At 48.3% G+C, this 21,906-nt stretch overlaps 1 protein-coding gene across 3 annotated transcripts; it reads left to right on the forward strand.

The window, feature by feature from the left end:
• The first annotated feature begins 9,030 nt into the window (after positions 1-9,030).
• On the forward strand, positions 9,031-19,991 carry ZNF8 (zinc finger protein 8). Of its 3 annotated transcripts, none has more exons than XM_080828707.1 (5): positions 9,031-9,193; positions 13,386-13,512; positions 13,807-13,902; positions 15,263-16,751; positions 17,895-19,991. In XM_080828707.1, the coding sequence occupies exons 1-4, from the start codon at positions 9,128-9,130 to the stop codon at positions 16,702-16,704; spliced, it is 1,731 nt and encodes a 576-aa protein (XP_080684833.1). In that variant the 5' UTR covers positions 9,031-9,127; the 3' UTR covers positions 16,705-16,751; positions 17,895-19,991. The 3 variants fall into 3 exon arrangements, with proteins under 3 accessions (XP_080684833.1, XP_080684834.1, XP_080684832.1); XM_080828708.1 differs by having other exon boundaries at positions 15,263-16,738; XM_080828706.1 differs by having other exon boundaries at positions 15,263-19,991.
• The last annotated feature ends 1,915 nt before the right edge of the window (positions 19,992-21,906 follow it).

A 21,906-nucleotide genomic window follows, 5' to 3' on the forward strand; every position in this document is an offset into this window, starting at 1 on the left:
TAAACATAAAATGTGAATTTCTGTGAACACTCCTTTTTTTTTTTTTTTTTTAAACATAAGCTCTATGTCCAACATGGGGTTTGAACTCATGACTCGAGATCAAGAGTCAACTGAGCCAGCAGGGTGCTGGCTTAGTAATGTTCAGGTCAAGTTTACTAGCTGGAACTTCTCTTTACTATGCAGACATGTTGCATCATGGTAGTTAATGAAGACAGCGTGGGCAGAATGGTATTGACCTAAAACGACTCTGAGAGCCACTAACTAATCATACTTTTGTCTTTCTGGGTGCTGTGGAAGCTTCTGGTTTTCTCTCAATACCATCGGCTGTTAGCATCTTAGCTCTTAAGGGGATGATACTAAGGCCATATGAATTTTGCCAACTGGCTGTCAAATAATGTGCTCTGTGTATGTAACATTACCCAATAATTATTTATAGTTCATATTCGTTAGTGTAAGAAACATGACGGAGGAGTTTCTAGATATTTAGGTCCTTGTTTCACCTTTTTTTTTTTTTAAGATTTTATTTATTTGTCAGCGCAAAAGCAGGGGAGAAGCAGGGTCCCCGCTGAGCAAGGAGCTCAATGCGGGACTCGGTTCCAGGACCCTGGGATCATGACCCGAACCAAAGGCAGGTGATTAGCCGACGGAGCCACCCACGTGTCCCCTTGTTCCACTTTCAGGTTGTATATTCTGTTTTCATAATCTGTCCTCTTGGCCCAGTAATCCTGCTTGCCCTCCACATAAGTATCAGCGCTGTTTCCTCCTCACCACCCCAGCTCACTATGCTCCTTTTTAGTCTTCAAATTCTCAGTGTGGAAATCTCAGGAAACAAACTGCCATGGACCTCATCATCATCTCAGCACCTGCATTGGTCACCTGCTCCCCCACCACTGAAGAGGGTGGTCACAAATCTCACAGAGAGCAACTCAGCCCCATACAATGATTGTTGCTACAGGGGGTAGAGAGAGTCAAGACAAGGAGGATTGGATAACCAGCAACACCCACTATGGTTATGACGAGCTGGAAACACCCCCTACCCCACCCACCCAGCTGCCAACCCCAGGGCACAGAGAGGCTGTTACTTCAACAGAACCCAGCCCATCCTGATACCACCTGACATAAAAAAATAGGTAGTTAAAAAAATAATTCTAACCCACCCACCCCACCTCTCTCACACACAAAAATATCAGCTCATGAGGGTAGAGCTTTTATTTTCTTTGTTGCCAAACAGTTCCTGGCCGTAACAGACATTCTTTGTTCGGTGAGGAAATGTTGGAGAATAGTTTTATTTTATATTATTTTATTTTTACTTGAGCACTGGAGGGACGATGGAGGCAATAGAGAAGGGCAGATCTGGGGAGGAATTAGACAAGACTAAAGACTCATTTGTCATATTCAGTGAGTTTTCCTTATTGAATGTGCTGTGTGACCTGGGGGGGGTGGATTTATGCCCCCCTCTCTGTCCCTCAGTCCCCTCCCCTCAGATGAAGGTTGTTCTCCAGGTCCCATCTCCAACTGCACAGGCTGGGACCAAGCTCCTGATTACCAGAGAAGAGGTTGACACATGAGATGTTAATCTTACTCTCTCAGGCGATGGGGATCAAGCAGTCATCATCCTCTGAAGGGGTTTTCAGGGACACAGTGAGTTAGTGGTCAAGTCTAGGCTGGAACTAGGATCTCTAGTGGGGACAACGAAGCGTCACTTCAAAGCGTAGAGTCATGCCCAACTGTGTTTTCAGACACCAGATGGGGCATGGAACATGTGGAAAGAAGCCTTCCAGTTAGAGAAGATGTAATAGCTTGATGGTGACTTCTGTGTGTCCTGCACACATAGAAACCTTTTCCACGTTGCTGAACTCAGAGAGTGGCAAGGGATCACCCTTTGCCTACTGCACATTGAGGCCACACATCTGGCCATCCTAGGTAGAAAACAGCTTGTGCATCAGTCCAAATTTGAGGATTCTACACCTGGCTGCTTCACAACAGGACCTTTTCCTTCGTAGGTCCAGGGATTCCAGGTACCCTGTATCGGGACCTTGGAAATGCTCTGCGCCAGTGGGGTTGCCTTCCCTAGCAATCTTCCTGGTGTTTGGCCACAGCTGTGCTAAGCTCCCTAGGAAGATGTTCAAAGAAACCCAGCATCTTTCTCCCTTGAAATGTGAGGACAAGGGAGCTGTTCCCAGCTGCCAGACAGAGAGTCCAGAGCAGAAAGGGCACCCAATAAACACTGGATGAACTAACATAGAAGGATCACATGGAAAGGTAAGCAAATGGTCTGAAATTAGCTGGTAAAAGTTAAGCTCAGACAATCCGAAGTGCTTAGAAGAAAGGATTCCAACACGGCCTAGCAGTAGGTACCTGGATCTAGCCTAGGGAAACGCAAATTTAAAAGGCAAGTCCCTGTTCCTTGCCCACTGGCTTTGCAAGGATTCTTTTAAAATTGTAAAGCCCACGTATCAGGGTTTGGTGAGGAGAGGCACTGATGGAGAAGTGTTGAGGGGTATCGTTTCTGGAAAGACACTGGGGTATGAAGAGCTTTACAGGGTTTCAAACCACTTGATTCAGTAACTCGTTCTACAGGGAAACATGTTGTGTTAGGAAAAATTAAAATCTACAAAGATTTTAGAAATAGCCCAACTGAAAAAAATGGTAGAAATACCAGGAAAATGGGTAAATCTACAGTCATTTGGGAAACTTTAATATATATCTCTCAGAAAAAAAGCTGGCTGTTTAAGTAGATAAGTGATTCACTGTGAAATGATGATTAACAAGCCTGACATAATAGTCACAATAGCTATAGTCACACACTCATAAAACACACACAGACACACACACACAGACACACACGTTTGTGACTCACTAGGTTTTCAAACAGTTGAATACATTATTCCTGCCAAGAACTTGGTGGGCTTTCTGTGTCCTGACGAGGAGTTTCTTCACATCAGAAAACTTTCCTCAGTGGGTGCCTTGATCATTAGCTTCTCTCTCTGTCCCTCCTTCTCCACCTGGAGTCCCCATTATTCATCCATGAGGTCTTCTGGATCTGTCTACCCAGGCTATTATCTTTTTAAAAAATATTTATTTAGATGACAGAGTGCACAAGTGGAGCGGGGAAGGGGCAGAGGGAGAAGCAGACTCCCCACAGAGCAGGGAGCCCAACACACTGCTCAGTCCCAGGACCCTGAGATCATGACCTGAGCCAAAGGCAGACCCTTAACCAACTGAGCCACCCAGGTGCCCCTGGGCTATTATCTTTTCCATCAAGATTCCCATTTCCTTATATTTTTGTCCTGTCATGAGCAATTTATTCTTTGGTTTTCTATAGATATCCTCCTCCATACCAGTTTGTCCACTGAAGTTCTTAATTTGAAAGTCATTTTTTCAGCCCCAGAAAGTCCTTGTGCTCCAGCTGGAGCCCACTTTAAATGGATGGAGTGAGACTAATTCAAAGTTGTTTAAAATAATAAGGAAGGGCCTTACATGCTTGTATGGAATGATTTCCAGAATATTGTTAAAAGAATAAAAGCAAAGAAAAATTCAATATGTGGTAGCCACCACTTGTGTAAAAGAGTGAAAAAATATTTACACATACTTACTTGTGAAGGCATAATATAGCTACAAAAGGACCTCCAAGAAACTAGAAATAGTAGTTGCTCATGAGGAGGAAGGTTGGTGGTGGAGTCAAGGGACAGAGGAAGATCTCATTAAATGCCCAATTGTACCTTCTGAATTTCAAGCCATGAGAATATATTACTTATTAAAAAATATATTTTTTACATTTTTAAAAAGATTTTATTTATTTATTTGACAGAGAGAGATCACTAGTAGGCAGAGAGGCAGGCAGAGAGAGAGGGGGAAGCAGGCTCCCCGCTGAGTGGAGAGCCCGATGCTGGGCTCAATCCCAGGACCCTGAGATCATGCCCAGAACCGAAGGCAGAGGCTTAACCCACTGAGCTACACAGGCACCCTTATTTTTTACATTTTTTAAATCAATGAGGGCCTGAACTAAAGCCCTTGTGGTGGAGATAGAAAGGAAGGAGCAGGAGAGATTTTTAGAAGAGAAAAATCCATAAGCCAGAGATTCACATTTCTTTTTTTTTTTTTTTAAGATTTTTTTAATTTATTTGACAGAGATCACAAGTAGACAGAGAGGTAGGCAGAGAGAGAGGAAGGGAAGCAGGCTCCCTGCTGAGCAGAGATCCAGATGTGGGGCTCGATCCCAGGACCCTGGGATCATGACCTGAGCCAAAGGTAGAGGCTTTAACCCACGGAGCCACCCAGGCACCCCAGAGATTCACTTTTCTAATACTATGTATATCCTAAACATAGTGGTTTAAAAAAATGATTTGGGGGCACCTGGGTGGCTCAGTCTTAACATGTCTACCTTCGGCTCAGGTCATGAGCCCAGGGTCCTGCAACTGAGCCCCGCTTTGGGCTCCCTGCTCAGCAGGGAGCCTGCTTCTCTCTCTCTCCCTCTGCTGCTCCCCCTGCTTGTGCTCTCTTGCTCTAAAATAAATAAATAAAATTTAAAAAAATGATTTCTTTCTCACCTTTCTATTATGGATCAACTGACTTCTTCTCACTTACTGGCCTCTTGTGCAGTGTCAGGTAGATCCAGTGGGAGCCGGACTCACGTGAAGGCTCAGAATGGAGGCGCACTGGTGAAGCAGCAGTTGCTGCTGGCTGCCAGACGTGAGCTCAGCTGGGGTTCTTGCCCGGAGCATTCACATTAGGCCCCTTCACATGGCTTAGGCTCTTCTCAGCACAGTAGCTGGGTTCTAAGGTGGGAAGTCCCAAGAACAAGCCCTCCGGGAGAACTAGGCAGAATCCACAAAAACTTCTTATGATTTGGCCTCAGAAGTCACACATCATCACTTCTGCTACATTTGAGTGCCTGGTCAGTCAGATAAGCCCAGAGACAGGGGAAGGGGAAATAAATTCCACCTTCGGGTGGGAAGAGACAAAGACTTTGGGGCCATCTTTAATCCACCATGGAGTCTCAGTGACTCAAGGAGGAGTAAGACAGAGAAAGGAATCTTTCTCAAAGAATCTTCATCTAGTATCAGATTATGATACAGACAACCCAAGTAGGCTGAGGTGACACGGAGGAGTAAGGCTGGAGCGCAGGAAGAGCAGGTGGCCTTTGGACAGGTTAGATTGAGGTGCCCATGGACATCAGGCTGGAGCTGCCCAGTTCAAAATGTTAGCGAAGGTGAGGAAAAAACATCCTATGTACCTGTATTTGTTTAAAGTTCATGAGGGAGCTATGAAAGTGTGTTCTTTGAACATCTAGAGGCTCACATTTTCTGTGATCTCTGCCTGGGACACTTTCCACCTAAATATCCCCATGGCTCCTGCCCTGATCTCCTTTAGGCCTCCTCCCACTTGTGGATTTTCCCTCTGTAGGGAATGGATTTTCAAGCACATGGGGGAATGGTGTGAGAATGCTCTAAAGGGGTGATATTTTGATTTTTATTCGAAGATTTTATTTCTTTATTTGTCAGAGAAAGAGGGAAGTACAAGCAGGGTGAGTGGCAGGCAGAGGGAGGAGCAGGCGCCCCACTGAGCAAGGAGCCCGATGTGGGAGTGAATCCCAGGACCCTGGGATCATGACCTGAGCCAAAGGCAGCTGTCAGAACAACCCGGGCACCCTGAGACCCCTTCATATCTTAAAAATCTGTGAGGACCTCAAACAGTTTGTTTGTTTATGGAGGTTCTATCTATCAATATTTGTCATATTAAGAATTAAAACCAAAAGATTATACTTTATTTAATTCTTAAAAATCCATTTAAAAAATAAAAATAAATTATTTTTTAAAAATCCATTATATGTTAACACATGTGATAGGCTGAATTGTGTCCCCTGGAAATTCATATATTTAATCCTAACCCCATACCTCAGAATGTGACCTTATTTTGACATGGGGTCTCTACAGAGGTGATTAAATCAGACTGAGGTCACTATGGTGAACCCTGCTCCAAAATGACTGGTTTCTTTATAAAAAGAGGAAAATTGGAGACAGACATGCACACAGGGAGACATCCACGTGAAGATGAAAGACAGCATCTCCAGGCCAAGGGATGCCAAAGACTGCCAGGAAAGCTGAGGAACAGAGCAGTCTCTCTCTCGGGCCCTCTGAACAACCAAACCATATACAAACCTTGATCTTGGACTTCTAGCCTCCATAACTGAGACAATAAATTTTTGTTCTTTAAGTCACCCAGTTTGTGGTACTTTTTTTTTTTTTTTAAGATTTTATTTATTTAACAGAGACAGCCAAAGAGGGAGCACAAGCAGGGGGAGTGGGAGAGGGAAAAGCAGGCTTCCCGCTGAGCAAGGAGCCGGACAAGGGCTTGATCCCCGCTCATGACCTGAGCAGAAGGCAGGCACTTACAGGCTGAGCCACCCACATGCCCCTGTGGTGCTTTGCTACGGCAGCCCAAACAAATGAATACTACATTTTGTTTCATTTAAATAAAAAGCCCTACAAAATCCTACTTTATGAAAAATAACTACATTGTCCAAAACAAATATTAGTGAAAAGAGTAGCATTGCATTATATTTTGCAAATCTCTTTAATGTCTGGCTTGATGGAAAGCAGCTGGTTTCCAAAGCTGCCTGTGCCCTTGAGAATGGCAGAACTCAGTCCAAACTGCTACTGTACATTTGTGAGAGAATGGAAGTGGGAGGAAAAAGCTATTATTATGCACTTAGTTTTTTTTTTTTATTAAAGATTTTATTTATTCCTTTGACACACAGAGAGAGAGATCACAAGTAGGCAGAGAGGCAGGCAGAGAGAGAGGCAGAAGCAGGCTCCCCGCCAAGCAGAGAGCCCAATGTGGGGCTTGATCCCAAGACCCTGAGATCATGACCTGGGCTGAAGGCAGAGGCTTAACCCACTGAGCCACCCAGGCGCCCCTGTGCACTTAGTTTTGAACTCACCAACTCAGAGGAAGGGTCTCAGGAAACTCCAGGTGTCCCTGGCCCACACTTTGAGAACGACTGCAATACACAAACCCCCTATAATATAATCAAGGAGAAAACAAAACTACAAGTAATAGAAAATTCATAATTCAAATGACAGGGAAACATCATGCATTGAAGATTCAGCACCATTAGAACCAGGAGGAGAGTTGAGTCCATACAAATACATGGCGCTGCTCCCAAGAAGATAATAGATCCAATGGCCCCCACCTTTCCCATCCTTTGGGGGTCTGGGGCTAATGATGGGTCCATAATCAAAGGAGCGAGACTGATACAAAGCGAAGGTCAAGCAAAGCTTTTTTTCTTTTTTTCACGCCAAGCATCAAGAGTCAAACCGACCTTTCGGGGCCGCCTCTTAGAGAGGGTGACCCCTCCCAGCCTCACAGACTAACTTTTATAGGGCAAAGGCCATGTGGTTGAGCCCCGCCACACACAGGTGGCTGATGAGATTGTAACACAGAGAAAGCTGCACAGTCATGCTAGGTCACACACGGGTGGCCAACTGAATTACAATTCACCCTATAGTAGCTATTTGAACTAGCCTATCACCTTGGTCAGAATTGGCGCCCAAAATGTGCCCAAAAGGCGGGGCCCACACTCCTTGGTAGCTAGGGAGACAGTATGCGCGCCACTGATTGGATGTCTCCACCTGGCCTGACCGCCCTTGTATTTGGGCTCTGTTACCTGGGACTGGTTTCCTGGACTTGCTTCCAAGTACGTCCCCTGGGGGGGGGGGGGAGGATCAGTTTAAGTTTTACTGCATAAACAACAAAACAACTGTTTAAGCGGATGGAATCGCTCTGGCTAAATAGGCCCTTACACTAAGGGAAAGGCAACAGTTCCTCCTGGGACCTTCTCCGCCCCCTCCGCCCCAGAAAGGAATACTGCTCGGAAATGGTGTTGGTACCCAGTCCGGGCAATTCAGTCTCCCGGAGCCTGCCCCATTCATGGTTCCCACAGCAGCCACTGCCGCCTGCTCAAGTGAGTGAAGATGCCTGAAAAATCCGCATCCTGGAACTGCTGCCCTTGTCGCGATGTGTCCGCGCCGGAGTGGCAGGGGAAGAGGTCCAGCAGAGAGCAGACTGGTCGCTGTCCTGGGGGCGGAGGGGCGGGGGCGGTGGGGAGAGAGAGGCGGGGAGGAGAGGACAGAGATGGGAGAGAGTGTGAACTTTGCCAGCCGCTCCGTCCCAGCCGGTGACCACTGTCGCTTGCCCTTTTACCCTGTTCCTGGTTTGCTGTCCGTCCCTCCCCACTGTGGCTGGTTCCTAGAACACAAGGGTCAAATGTTTGCTCTGGTTCGATTGCAACCTAGTGAACTTCTGCTTTTTTCTCTCTTCTTCATTAGTAACAAATTCAATGGGCTCTAAGGACCCGCAGAAATGACGCATCTCAGAGGGAACGCCCCGAATCGAGAGAACGCGGTCGGCTTTCAGACCCCCGCATTTTACCAAAACGCTTAAATGCTCGTGTGGTTTTGGGGCGCAGAAAGAGGTTCTAGGTACCACGGCGGTATATGCTCCGAAGAGCAACGCACTGCCCGCCAGGACGCTCGGCCCCGGGCTCAAAGCAGCGCAGCCCCACCAGCGAGGACCGACGGGCACCCTCAAGCGGGGCCTCCGCAGCAAAGCCTCGGAGCGCGGCCGGCCTGAGGGCCGTCGAGGCGCCGGGGCGCGCGCAGACGCGAACCCCCAGCGGCGAGGCTGGGAGGACGATCCCCCCAAGACCCGGGTCCCTCGGCAGCCCTTCCGCTCCCCTCCGCGGGGCACGGAGACGCCCAGTCGCCCAACACCCCGCCGTGCGCCGCAGCCCACAGCCGCCGGCCGCAGCCAGCCGCCGCCACCGACCCAACACTGCCTCGCCGTGGTCTGAGGCAGGAGCGCCCCCAGTGGTCGGAGGCCCAACCGATGGACCGTCCCATTGGCCCGAAGCCAAAAGGCTCTCATTGGTGGGAGGCTCGACGAACGAAGGTTTCATTGGTCGGGCCCTGAGGCGCGCCGCACTGTCTTCTGGGAGTTGTAGTCGCAGCGCCACTAGTGCGGCCGCCATTGTCCGGCGGGTGGCGAGTGGAGTGGTCCTTGAGGCGGGGACTGCTCCCGGGTTTACGGCCACTTCGGGCTCCCGTGCTCGACCTGTCGGTCCAGAATGAACCCCGAAGAGGAAGCGACAGCACTGGCGATGGCTACGGGGCTGCCAGCGGAGTGGCTTCAGGTAACAGTTATAATAACAACGATGGCAGCAGGCCGAGCGTCTCCCGCAGGTATCGACCCCTTAGCCCCCAGCGCGCGGTGAGCAGGCCCCGGGCCTTACCCCTCTTTACACTGGAGGACACCGAGGCGCAGGCCGGGGCGCGCCGACTGGCCCTGCTAGGAAGGGTGGAGCTGGGATTCGAACGCGGGCCCCTTGGTCCGCGACTGCGCATGCTCGCCGCTACTCCGGTTTCCCGGTTCTGGGATTGCGCGTGGGGTCGTTCCCGAGGACAGGGCTGGCCCGGCTCCCGCCGGCAGCCTCCCCCGCGCCCGAGGGCGACTGCTGCCTGAGAGGCGACGGTCCCTCGTGTCAGCGCAGCGCGCAGACGGCGGGCCTGAGCCGCGTCGGGACGCTCCAGTTCCTGAACACGCCCCGGGAGCCCTGTTCGCGAGCCCCCGGCCCAGCCCGAGGGGAGGGACAGGCCCCCACGCGGCGCGTCCGTGGGGCGGAGCGACGTCCCCGCGGGGGCTGCGGGGAACCGCCGCGCTGGGCGGCCGGCGCTTGCACGGCCGTCGGGGAAGCTGCCTGGTTGAGAGCGCCAGCATTTCTGGACAAAGTGGCCGCTGCCTGTGTTCTCCGTAAAGTGCCGTCTCCACGCGGCAGAAACCGAAGATAATTCATAGCTCCTGAGGCGCCACATCTTTGCCGTCCTGCACTTACTGTCTGCCCCGTTGCTGCTGACGAGGATTTGCATGATTTCGGTTTAGTATGCCAAGCGAGACTCTTGCTAACCTTGGCTTTGCATGTTTCCCGGTGTGCGTTCTTGCAGATCGCCATGAGGTGCACCCACGCTTTAGTTTGCCTTTGCTGTGGATGGGGTGGACAGGGAATGAGCAGTGTCAGAGTAAAACAGCTGGAGAGTACTTAAAGCAGTAAAAAGAGATTTTATTCAGAAACTGTCGGAATGCGGGAAAGAGACTTCAGTATAGAACTGGGCTCGGGGCGCCTGGGTGGCTCAGTCGTTAAGCCGCTGCCTTCGGCTCAGGTCATGATCCTGGGGTCCTGGGTTCGAGCCCCGCGTTGGGCTCCCTGCTTGGCGGGAAGCCTGCTTCTCCCTCTCCCATTCCCTCTGCTTGTGATCCCTCTCTCACTGTGTTTCTCTGTCAAATAAATAAAATTAAAAACAAAACAAAACAAAAACCTGGGCTCAAATTCCGAATACAACGAGTGGAAGTGGGAATTTATACCTGGAGTCTGGGATGGGTGTACTTCTTGCTAAACTGACCTGACAGGATCCTTTATTAGTAGTAGTATTAAGATTTTATTTTATTTTAAAGATTTTATTTATTTATGACAGAGAAATAGTAAGAGAGTGAACACAAGCAGGGAAATCTGGAGAGGGAGAAGTCCCACATGGGGCTCAATTCCAGGACGCTGGGGTCATGACCTACGCCGAGGGCAGGTGCCTAACAACTGAGCCATCCAGGTGTCCCAAGATTTTATTTATTTTAGAGAGAGCATGATTGGGGCAGGGGTGGGGGAAAGAATCTCCAGCAGACTCCGCACTGAGCACGGAGCCCAATGTAGGGCTTCATCTCATGACCCTGAGATCATGATCTGGGTGGCTTAGTCACTTAAGCCTCTGCCTTCGGCTGGGGTCATGATCCCAGGGTCCTGGGATTGAGCCCCGCATCGGGCTCTCTGCTCAGCGGGGAGCCTGCTTCCCACTCTCTCTGCCTACTTGTGATATGTCTGTCAAATAAATAAGTAAATAAATCTTTTTAAAAATTTTATATAAAAAAAGAAACTACCCCTTTATAATTGAGGTATTTATAACTGATTTTGATTTGCATTTCCCTGGTGGCTAATGATGCTGAGCATCTTTTCATGTGCTTCTTTAGTGTTTGTATATTTTATATTTTCTCTGAAGAAAGATTTAGAAAATTTAGAAAAAGAAAATTTAGAAAAAGAAAATTTAGAAAAAGAAAGATTTAGATCCTTTAGAAAGATTTAGATCTAAATCCTTAGATTTAGATCCTTTATTTAGATCCTTTGCCCATTTTAATTGGGTTGTTGTTATTATTGAGTTGTAAGAGGTATATTTTCTAGATACAAGTCATTTACCAGGTGTATGATTTGCTGTTGCAAATGGGGATGTCTTTTCACTTTTTTTTTCTTCCACTTTCTTTTTTTTTTTCTTTATATTTTATTTATCCAATCGACACAGAGAGATCACAAGTAGGCAGAGAGAGAGAGAGGGAGGGAGGGAGGGAGGGAGGAAGGGAAGCAGACTCCCTGCCAAGCAGATAGCCCGATGCGGGGCTCAATCCCAGGACCCTGGGATCATGACCCGAGCCGAAGGCAGAGGCTTTAACTCACTGAGCCACCCAGGCGCCCCTTTCTTCCACTTTCTTGATAGTGTCCTTTGGAGGACAAAAGTTTTTAATTTTAATGAATTCCAACTTATTTATTTTTTCTTTCCTTGCTTGTGCTTTTGCTGTCATACCTAGGAATCCTTTGCCAATTCCAAATCCTGAAGATGTATTACTATGTTTTCTTATAAGAGTTTAATAGTCTTAACTCTTATGTTTTATCTTTTATCCATTTTGAGTTAACTTTTTATATGGTGTGAGGTAGGGGACCAACTTTATTCTTTTGCATGTTGTCCTGTAGAAAGTGTTTTACAGCGCTTATTCCCTATCACAGCCCCCAAAGCATGATTCTTTGTAGACAGGGAAACAAAGTAGAAATGTGAACCTGCGTATACTTCTTAAGGAGGAAGTGGCAGAGTCAAAACTCGGATCCAGAAATACCTAGCTTTTGACAGTAGCCACACCCAGCCCACGGAAGGGTTTGATTTGTGGGATGTGTTTTTTTTTATTTACTTACTTACCTACTTACTTATTTATTTATTTATTTTAAAGATTTTATTTATTTATTTGACAGAGAGAGAGAGAGATCACAAGTAGGCAGAGAGGCAGGCAGAGAGAGAGGGGGAAGCAGGCTCCCTGCTGAGCAGAGAGCCCGATTGGCGGCTCGATCCCAGGACCCTGAGATCATGACCTGAGCCGAAGGCAGAGGCTTTAACCCACTGAGCCACCCAGGCACCCCTTGTGGGATGTGTTTTAGATACATTGCATCAACTTATAAAAATTTAAAGTGTTCATTGGGGAACCTGGGTGGCTCAGTGGGTTAAAGCCTCTGCCTTCGGCTCAGGTCATGATCCCAGGGTCCTGGGATCGAGTCCCGCATTGGGCTCTCTGCTCAGCAGGGAGCCTGCTTCCTCCTCTCTCTCTGCCTGTCTCTCTGCCTACTTGTGATCTCTGTCTGTCAAATAAATAAATAAAAAATCTTTAAAAAAAAAAATTTAAAGTGTTCATTTAAAAATTTGACCAAATTTTTAGCTACTTACTACAGATTGGCAGTTCTGACCATATGAGGCCTGCATTTTCCCATGATAAGTTGGTTCTGAGTCTCAGCTGCCCATTCAGACAGGGTGCATATTACCTGTGACCTTCTGTCAACTCTCACAGATTAGTAGGCTCTTACAGTAGCCCACTTCAGTCACCGATGAGCCTGCCTGGTCCCCGAAGGTAGGTGAGTTACTGACTTCAACTGCAAACCCCTCTTTTCAGGGAGGATAATGAGCCTTGCTTTGAATGAATCAGAGGATTATTTAGTGTATCAGTTAGATGTTACTGTGTAACAAACTATCCCAAAACTTAGTGGCTTAAACCTGTAGCCATTTCTTTAGCCCACACATCTGCAAGTCAGCAGTCTCTGCACCTGTCTGAGATCAGTTGTAGATCAGCTGTGCTTAGCTTTGATCTTATTTTTTTTTTAAGATTTTATTTATTTATTTGACAGAGAGAGCGAGATCACAAGTAGGCCGAGAGGCAGGCAGAGAGAGGGGGGGAAGCAGGCTCCCTGCTCAGCAGAGAGCCCAATGCGGGGCTTGATCCCAGGACCCTGAGACCATGACCTGAGCCGAAGGCAGAGGCTTAACCCACTGAGCCACCCAGGTGCCCCGGTTAGCTTTGATCTTGCTTGGATACTTTCACATGCCCCCAGTGAGACCTGAGTCGCATTCCTCAGAACATGCACTCTCTCAGGACACTGGCCTGTCTGTCCTCTGCATCCTCATTCTTCCTCCTCTTCCTGGGAGCACTGATGGAGACAGTTGAGCTGTTCAGGAGTATGTGTGATGTTTCAGGAGCCGGTGACCTTTCGGGATGTGGCGGTGGACTTCACCCAGGAAGAATGGGGGCAGCTGGGGCCTGCTCAGAGGACTCTGTACCGTGACGTGATGCTGGAGACCTTTGGGCATCTGCTCTCTGTGGGTAAGGCCTGCTTCCCCAGATGATCTCTGCAGTGACTTACGCTTCAGGGGGTATAGGTCACAGGGCCTCTGGTATGAGGACTTGACATTGGGCTTGGAATCAGGGATCTTGCCTTCTCACTCCCTGTGGAGCAAATGAGCAGAAGGATTTCTGCACTCTTCTGTCCCAATGCAAAGTTTTCACCTTATTGTGAGATGTCCTCGTGCCCTATCAGGAGTCTAGGGCTGAATCCTGAGCTGGTTCCTTCTCTCTTTTTAGCAGATTCACACATCCTGTTTCTTTCCCTTTTTCCAGGACCTGAGCTTCCAAAACCTGAAGTCATCTCCCAGCTGGAGCAAGGGGCTGAGCTATGGGCAGCAGAGAGAGGAATTGCCCAGGGTTACTGTCCAGGTGAGATCTGCCAAATGGCAACCCCTAATGGGAGCAGCCCAGGAGGAGACTGCAGATGTGCTGGTTGGAAAAGGTGGTGTGTCAGGGTCCCCAGCACCACCCAAAGATCCAGTGAAAGAACCTAGAGGAAAGTTTGCAGGAAGAAAAGTCTGATGGGGTGAAGTCCAGAAGCAGCCAAGACTCCAGAGTTCTCTCCCAGTGGGGGCACATGCGACATGCTTAGCTCCCCCAGCCATGAGTTGTGACAACACATGAGAAATCTTAGCTGCCAGGGAAGCTTGTTAGACACTCAATGCCAGATGGTTTCACTGGGAGCTGGCCATAGGCATCCTGTGCCTGGCACAGACCAAGATGCTAGACTTCTAGGAAAAAGCAGCTGTTCACCATAAAGCTAACTGTTGGCACAGTTTGGGCACAGTGAGCTACTCTTATCAGTTAGAGTGGTGGGAACTCCCCTGACATACAAATTCCCACACCTACCCCAGGGCCAATCTCAAAAGCTGGCCTTTCTAAGGATGGCAGCCTCAGGCCTGCCCTGTTAGCTCTTTTCTGAACAGAAGGTCTGCACGCTGCTCCTGTACTCTCTGTTTTCCTCACCTGTGCTCCCCATCTGCCTCTTCTGCAGTGGTCAGAATCCCTCCCCTTCCTCCCTCTCATGTTCCCTCTCAGCGGCCATCTGAGCATGCCCTTTCCATAGGATCATTTCTTTTTCCTTTTCCTTTTTTTCTTTCTTTAAGATGTTATTTTTAAGTCATCTCTACACCCATCATGGGGCTTGAACTCACAACCCCAAGATCAAGGGTTACATGGACTAATGACTGAGCCAGCCAGGCGCCCCGCCACAGGATCATTTCTGTTGTGTGAACTTGCCCTCCATCTTCTCCGTTTTATTCTTTCATGTCCATATTCTATAAACCTGTTCTCCACACCCTTCTGTTTTCTTAGCAAAAAGGATTGTGTTCCTCGGTAAATCTCTGAAAACTGGGCTAGAGCAGCTCAAAAACAGAAACATTTTATTTTCTACAAAGCAACTGCTGCTGCCTCTGGTTCAACATTCCAGTGATGCCAGGGCTGATGGTTCTGATTCTTCTGGCTTTTCGTTGGGCTGTGGCATGGCTGCAGCTGCTCTGCCATCACGTCAATGCTTCAGGCAGAGGAAGAGAGAAGCAGGAAGAATAGTGCCAGTTACGTTGTCCCCTTCTATCAGAATACCAGATTTCATCCATTGGGGTCTCCTTGGTCGGGACTGTGTCACATTCATCTACCCTTCTGCAGCAATAGGGAGGCTAGAAAGGAGGGCCTGACACCCTCTCTGTGTTTTTCCCTTTAACTCCTTCAGAGCTCTTTGGTGTTCTTTTAGGCCGGGAGTCTGGACCTCAAAGCCAAGCGCCACCCAAGGAGCGTGGCCTTCCTGAGGTGGAGCCGTCCCGTGTCACCGAAAGGGAAGGCCTCCTGAGGGATGCTCCCTGTCCCACCATATTAGGGGAAGACTGGGAATGTGAGGGCCAGGTGACGTTGCCTGAGAAAGAACAGGATAATTTGAGGCAGTTGGAATTTAGCCTCGGGGAAGCACCGATTCAAGATAAAAGCTATGAAAGTCTCAGACTTGGGGAAAATGGTGTCCTGAACTCAAACCTGAGGGCATCCCCGGAGGTTTCTGGGCGAGAATATCTCGGTGCTTACGACTCACGGGTTATAAACTCGGAACATAACTCAAGCTTAATCAGTCAGCGTACTGGGTCCTCAGGAAAAGAGCCGTGTGACAGCAGTGACTGTAGCAAAAGTTCTGGTCAAGCCATTCCAGTTACAGAACTCACACGAAGCCAGGTACAGGATAAACCCTACAAATGTCCAGACTGCGGGAAGTCGTTTAACCACAACGCACATCTCACCGTGCACAAGAGGATTCACACGGGAGAAAGACCTTATATGTGCAAAGAATGTGGGAAAGCCTTCAGCCAGAACTCCTCCCTGGTTCAGCATGAGCGGATCCACACGGGAGACAAGCCCTATAAGTGTGCCGAGTGCGGGAAGTCTTTCTGCCATAGCACACACCTTACAGTCCACCGGAGAATTCACACCGGAGAGAAACCTTACGAATGTCAGGACTGTGGGCGGGCCTTCAACCAGAATTCATCCCTGGGCCGGCACAAGCGCACGCACACTGGAGAGAAGCCATACACGTGTAGCGTGTGTGGGAAATCCTTCTCACGGACCACTTGCCTATTCCTGCATCTGAGGACACACACGGAGGAGAGGCCCTATGAGTGCAACCACTGTGGGAAGGGCTTCAGACACAGCTCCTCTCTGGCCCAGCATCAGCGGAAGCATGCTGGGGAGAAGCCCTACGAGTGCCGCCAGCGGTTAATCTTTGAGCAGACTCCAGGCCTGACGAAGCGTGAATGGACAGAAGCCCTCGGCTGTGACCCACCTTTGAATCCAGAGGAGAGAGCTCACCGGAGCGACAGGCCTTTCAAGTGTAATCATTGTGGGAAATGTTTTATTCAGAGCTCGCACCTCATCCGACACCAGATAACTCATACCAGAGAGGAGCCCCAGGGACGGAACCGGCGCCGGCTTGAGCAGTCCTTCGGCCGGAGCTCTCACCCTGGCCGCCATCAGCACACACACTCAAGTGAGAACCCTGGGGGCGGAACAAAGGCAGGACAGCCTGCGAGCCGGGCGCTTGCCCTGTTCGACATCCGTGAAATCATGCAAGAGAAAAACCCAGTTCACGTTATTGGGGTTGAAGAGTCTCCCATGGGTGCTTCCGTGTTATTCGACATTAGAGACTCCTCGTAGGAGAGGAGCTCTACGGATGACTTTCGAACCACAGGTACAAAAATGTGGTAAGTCCACACAGTGCATTCATGGAAAGGGGGACTGGGGGTAGAAATGTTGAAGGTGACCTCTGGTTTCTTAAGAAAATGGTGCTTTGCAAATACCTGAGTTTGATGGTTCTCAAATCTGTCAAGCCCAGTGCCCCCTTTAACCATAGATGTTTTCTGCTGTCCCCTCTATTACTCCGACATGAATTCACAGGTAATGTAACCGACACACATGTGTACTGTAAAAAATCGATATACAGTCCCTTTTTGTAGAGCATAATTAAAACAAAAGTAATTATGGTAGAGTAACGTGTACTAAGTGGGTGCAGTATCTTTCCATGTGACTGTGTGGGCCATTATGCCTGGACATCTGGGGTGTTGGCTGTTGTCATCTGGTGTATGGGATATAATGTTGGCCATGGAAATACTGTGACGGGCATTCCTATATGGGATGTGATTTTCTTAAGTGGTGACTAACTCTTGCAAAAGTGGAGCAAAACAAAATGCCACTGCATTTCTGGAAAATTCTGTATAAAATTCTAAGCATGGAGGAGTTATGTGACGTTGACTTAGGATCTCAGTTCAAACTGGTTGTTTCACACATATATACATACAGGGTCTGCAGGGGCCTGTTCTGCATGTCACAGTCATTAGAGCGCATGTGGCCCCCACATACATGTCGGCTGCATTCATGGCCAGATCAATGACCAAAAAAGCCCCCGTGAGATTCTACTACATTCCCTGGGGGTGTCACAGCTCCTACTGAAAGCCATTGCCTTGAAACTGTCAGTGTTACTTAAGCCAGAGGTTCTCAATTGGGGTAGATTTGTCCTCCAGGAGACATTTGGTGATGTCTAGAGACTTTTTGGTTATCATAACTGGCAGAACAGAGGGGTGCCACTTAGCAGCTAGTGGGTAGAGAATGCTGCTCAACATCCTGTATTGCCCAAGACAGGCCCCCAACAAAGAATTATCCAGCCACAGATATGCCAAGGTGGAGAAACCATACCCAGCACTACAACCAACTTTTTCCAGACTCTAAATTGATGAAGGCTCTACTAACAATCCCATGTCTTCGATTTTAATAAGTGATATCATTAATAGATTTATACACAAATGTTTCCTAGTAATTTTTTTTTAATATTTTATTTATTTATTTGACAGACAGAGTTCACAAGTGGGCAGAGAAGCAGACAGAGAGAGAAGAGGAAGCAGGCTCCCTGCCGAGCAAGGAGCCCAATGCGGGACTTGATCCCAGGACCCTGGGATCATGACCTGAGCCGAAGGCAGAGGCTTTAACCCACTGAGCCACCCGGGCGCCCCTCCTAGTAATTTTTTTGACCGTTTTGCCGCATTCCTAATTGGTGTGAGAAAAGGAAGAGAATCTACTTACTTTTTTTTTTTTTTTTTAAGATTTTATTTATTGAACAGAGAGAGATCACAAGTAGGCAGAGAGGCAGGCAGACGGGGGGGGGGGGGAGCAGAATTCCCGCTGAGCAGAGAGCCTGATGTGGGGGCTCGATCCCAGGACCCTAAGATCATGACCTGAGCTGAAGGCAGAGGCTCACCCCACTGAGCCACCCAGGCGTCCCGAGAATTTTCTGAATAATCCAAATTTTAGCATTTTACCATGGACATTGTAAAACATGGATAAGCCCCACTTTTGACCATTCCTCCTGCCTGCCATGTGGGGTACAGATTTGGGAGAGTTCCACCTGTCATTGCCCTCTGGCAAGGGGACACCCAGCAGTAACTTCATGGTTCTAGACAGCTCTAGAAGCCAGGCTTGCAGTTGCCGCTTTCCTTCTACCTTGGTCCCCAAAATGGCAGCTCCTGAAGGGTCATGTTTCCACAGCCTCAGTATTTGCTGGGTAGGCTGAGGTTACAGTGGCCTCAGTGGGTAAGGTGGAAACAAGCTTGTCACTTGCCTTCCTCTCCAGACAACAGAGATCTTTACAAATTTTCTATTTCTCATTTCAGGTCCCATTTTCTTGGCATAATATTCCTACTCATTTCCATATAGATATCTTGAAACAGTCAAGTAAACTCGTCAGGGGAGGTTACTATAAACTACAGAATACCTGGTTTTATCAGTTTGTAAAAGTGATGTAAATTCTTCACTGCAAACGTGGAAAATGCACAAAAGTAAAATTTAATTCCTCATACTTCTGCCCAGAGGTGGTCACTACCATTAAGATTTTGTGAATTTTCCTGTAACTTTTTCTTAAAAATACACATGTATACATACAGTGTACACTAGATCTTTTACACACAAAAAATATATTTGTGGCATTGTTGTGTTTAGAAAATTGTAATCCTTTCTAGTTCTCTTGTAACACATGCTTCTCAACTATATTTTGAGCATTTTCCTCTGACAATTTCACATAGCTTTCATTTAAAAAAATTTTTTTTTAAAGATTTTATTTATTTATTTGACAGATCACATGTAGGCAGAGAGGCAGGCAGAGTGGTGGGAGAAGCAGGCTCCTTGCAGAGCAGAGAGCCCGATGCGGGGCTCAATCCCAGGACACTTGAGATCATGACCTGAACCAAATGCAGAGGCCTTAACCCACTGAGCCACCCAGGCGCCCCTTCATGTAGCTTTTAAATTCCTTTCAGGAGGATTGTAGCAGTGTGACCACCCAGCATTTTATCAGCCTTGACTTTTATCCAAAAGAGTGGAGGGTTCCTATACATTCCCAGGGAGGGTATAAATTGATACAGCCTCTGTGAAGTACTATTTATTACTTGCTATCCAAGATTACAAACACACAACTCTTTGTCTCCGTAAACCTGTTGCTAGGAGTAATCCAACAATTTATTTGTATGTTGTAGACTGTTTGAACATGGTCTCACTGTGGTATTGATTTCAGAAGTGAAAATTTGTAAACAACCTTAGTGTCCACCATGGGGAACTGCGTTAGTGTTTTATGCTGGAATGGAGAACTACACAGCTTTAAAAATGGGGACTGTCTTTGTGTAATCTTATGGGAAAGAGCTCCAAGATACATTGTTAAATGAAAAGGTGTAATAAGGTGTGCAAAGTATGTTTCCATTTGTGTAAAAAAATTTTGCTTATACACACACACACACACCCCTAAGGGTACAAAGTAACCAGGCATACTAGTTGCTCTTGGGGAGGAGAACTGGGGGGAAAGGGATGAGGAATAATTTTCACTCTATATCTTTTGATATTTTTGGAATTTTGAAACATGTAAAAGTATTACCAATTCATAAAATAAATTTAAATTAAAATCTCAACTCTTGCAAATTAAAGTAAGTTTGATCATTGGCTTCATTTTCTGTTGCACCTACACACACACACACACACACACACATTCTTAGCCACACTAAGCTACACACTAACTCAATGCACACATGTCCGAGCATTGAGATAATGGAACCAGTTAAGTATAAATAGCTTTGACTCCATGAATTTTCCTGCAAGCTATAAACTAGCACATAAATTTTCAAGTTATTATTAAATTCCCTGTATCAGCCCAAATTTTGAGAGCCCCCTCATGAACGAGCCAAGTTGCCCATTTTCAGGATCTCTTGTACATCTTCAGCAATATTCAAGTTGTTTGTGCAAAAGGTAACTGGGAAAGAATCTGCGTCCAGTGTGAAGAACAGTCTCCCATAGGTCTCTTGTAAGGAGATCCAAGGTGAACATCTTCCAGATGTTCTAAGTTGTTCAACGTGGTAATCACTAGCCACATGTAGCTATTTAAATGTAATTTTAAATTCACCCAAAATTAAAATTGAGTTCCTCAATCACATCAACCACATTTCAACCGCTCACTAGTTACAAAAAGAACATCTCCCTCATCTCTAGAAAGTTGTTTTGCACAATGCTCTTCGAAGGTGAGTGGCTGACGGGATAATTTTAAATCTCTTGTGATCAACTGATCAGTGAGAAGGATAGAGAAGGCCAGACTGCACATCAGGAGTCAGCAGAGGAGCAGGGCGTGGTTTTTATCTGGGCTTGGATACGAGGAAAACAAAAGGGTAGGGAGGGCGTCCCTGGGAGAAACCGGCATACAGACCGCGGGGTCGGTGATCGTGGGTCTCAGCGTCCTCTCTTGGGTAGGCGGAACAATGCACCGGTTCTTTGCGGACATCGGCTGAAACTTCACAGGGAAGCAGAGTTCGGGGGAGAAAGTTCCTCAGACTATGTAGACATGTATGGCTGTACGTGCGTTTGCGAAAACAAACAAAAAAGGACGCCGTACTTGAAAAAACTTAAATAGCCTACGCGCGTGGGTGCCCGTCGGCCCCACACGCCAGCGGCGCAGAACCAGGTTCCCACGTCCCTCTCCGGCGCCGGCGCCCTTCGGACTTCATTTCCCAGAAGGCCTTTCACCCCGCCCCCGGCCAGTTCCGGGCGCGCCGCAGGCAGGGCCCTCTGGGAGATAAAGTCCCGAACTCCGCGTTCGGGCCATCGGCGGAAAAGCGGGCCGGAAGTGTCTTTGGCGAGTGTGCGCACTTCGGCGGCTGGCGGTGCGGCGCCGCTCTGTGAGGGCCCGTGCTGGTGAGTCCGCGGTTCCGGCCCGAGGGCTTTTGTGAGTGTGAGGGACGACGAGGCTCGTCTGTGCACGCGGTGGTAGTGACTGAGTGGCGGGGCGGGTCCCGGAGGGAGGCGCGGGGGCCGTGGGGGGCGGGGGAGAAAGGAGGGGCCGCGGGCGCGAGCGCATGCGGAAGGCTGCGAAGGCGAGACCTGCGCGTGCCCGTGAGACCTCGGCTGTGTATGGCCGAATGTGGCACTGCACGTGTGCGTGTCAGAGAGGAGGGGTGTTTGGTATGGGAGGTACCACCTGCGTGAGGATGTGAGACCTCAGGTGTGTGTGGGGACCCAGGGCGTCAGTGTTTATGTGTGCAGGTGTAACCTTAGGCGTGTGCCTGTGGCCGAGTGTGTCACCGCGCGTACGTTTCAGAGGGGAAGGGTGTCTTGCTGGCGAGACACCACTTGTGTGTGCAGATGAGACTGCAGGTGTGTGTGGGAGAGCCCAGGGTGTCAGTGCCTGTGTGTGCAGATGTGACCTCAGGTATGTGCATTTGACTGGATGTGTTACCACTTGTGCATGTCAAAAGGGAAGAGTGTATTGCATGTGTGACACCACTTGTGTGTGCAGGTGAGACCTCAGGTATGTGTGGGTGGTCAGGTGTGTCACCATGC

This window comes from Martes martes (genome assembly GCF_963455335.1).
Source record: "Martes martes genome assembly, chromosome: 17".
Classification (NCBI taxonomy): domain Eukaryota; kingdom Metazoa; phylum Chordata; class Mammalia; order Carnivora; family Mustelidae; genus Martes; species Martes martes.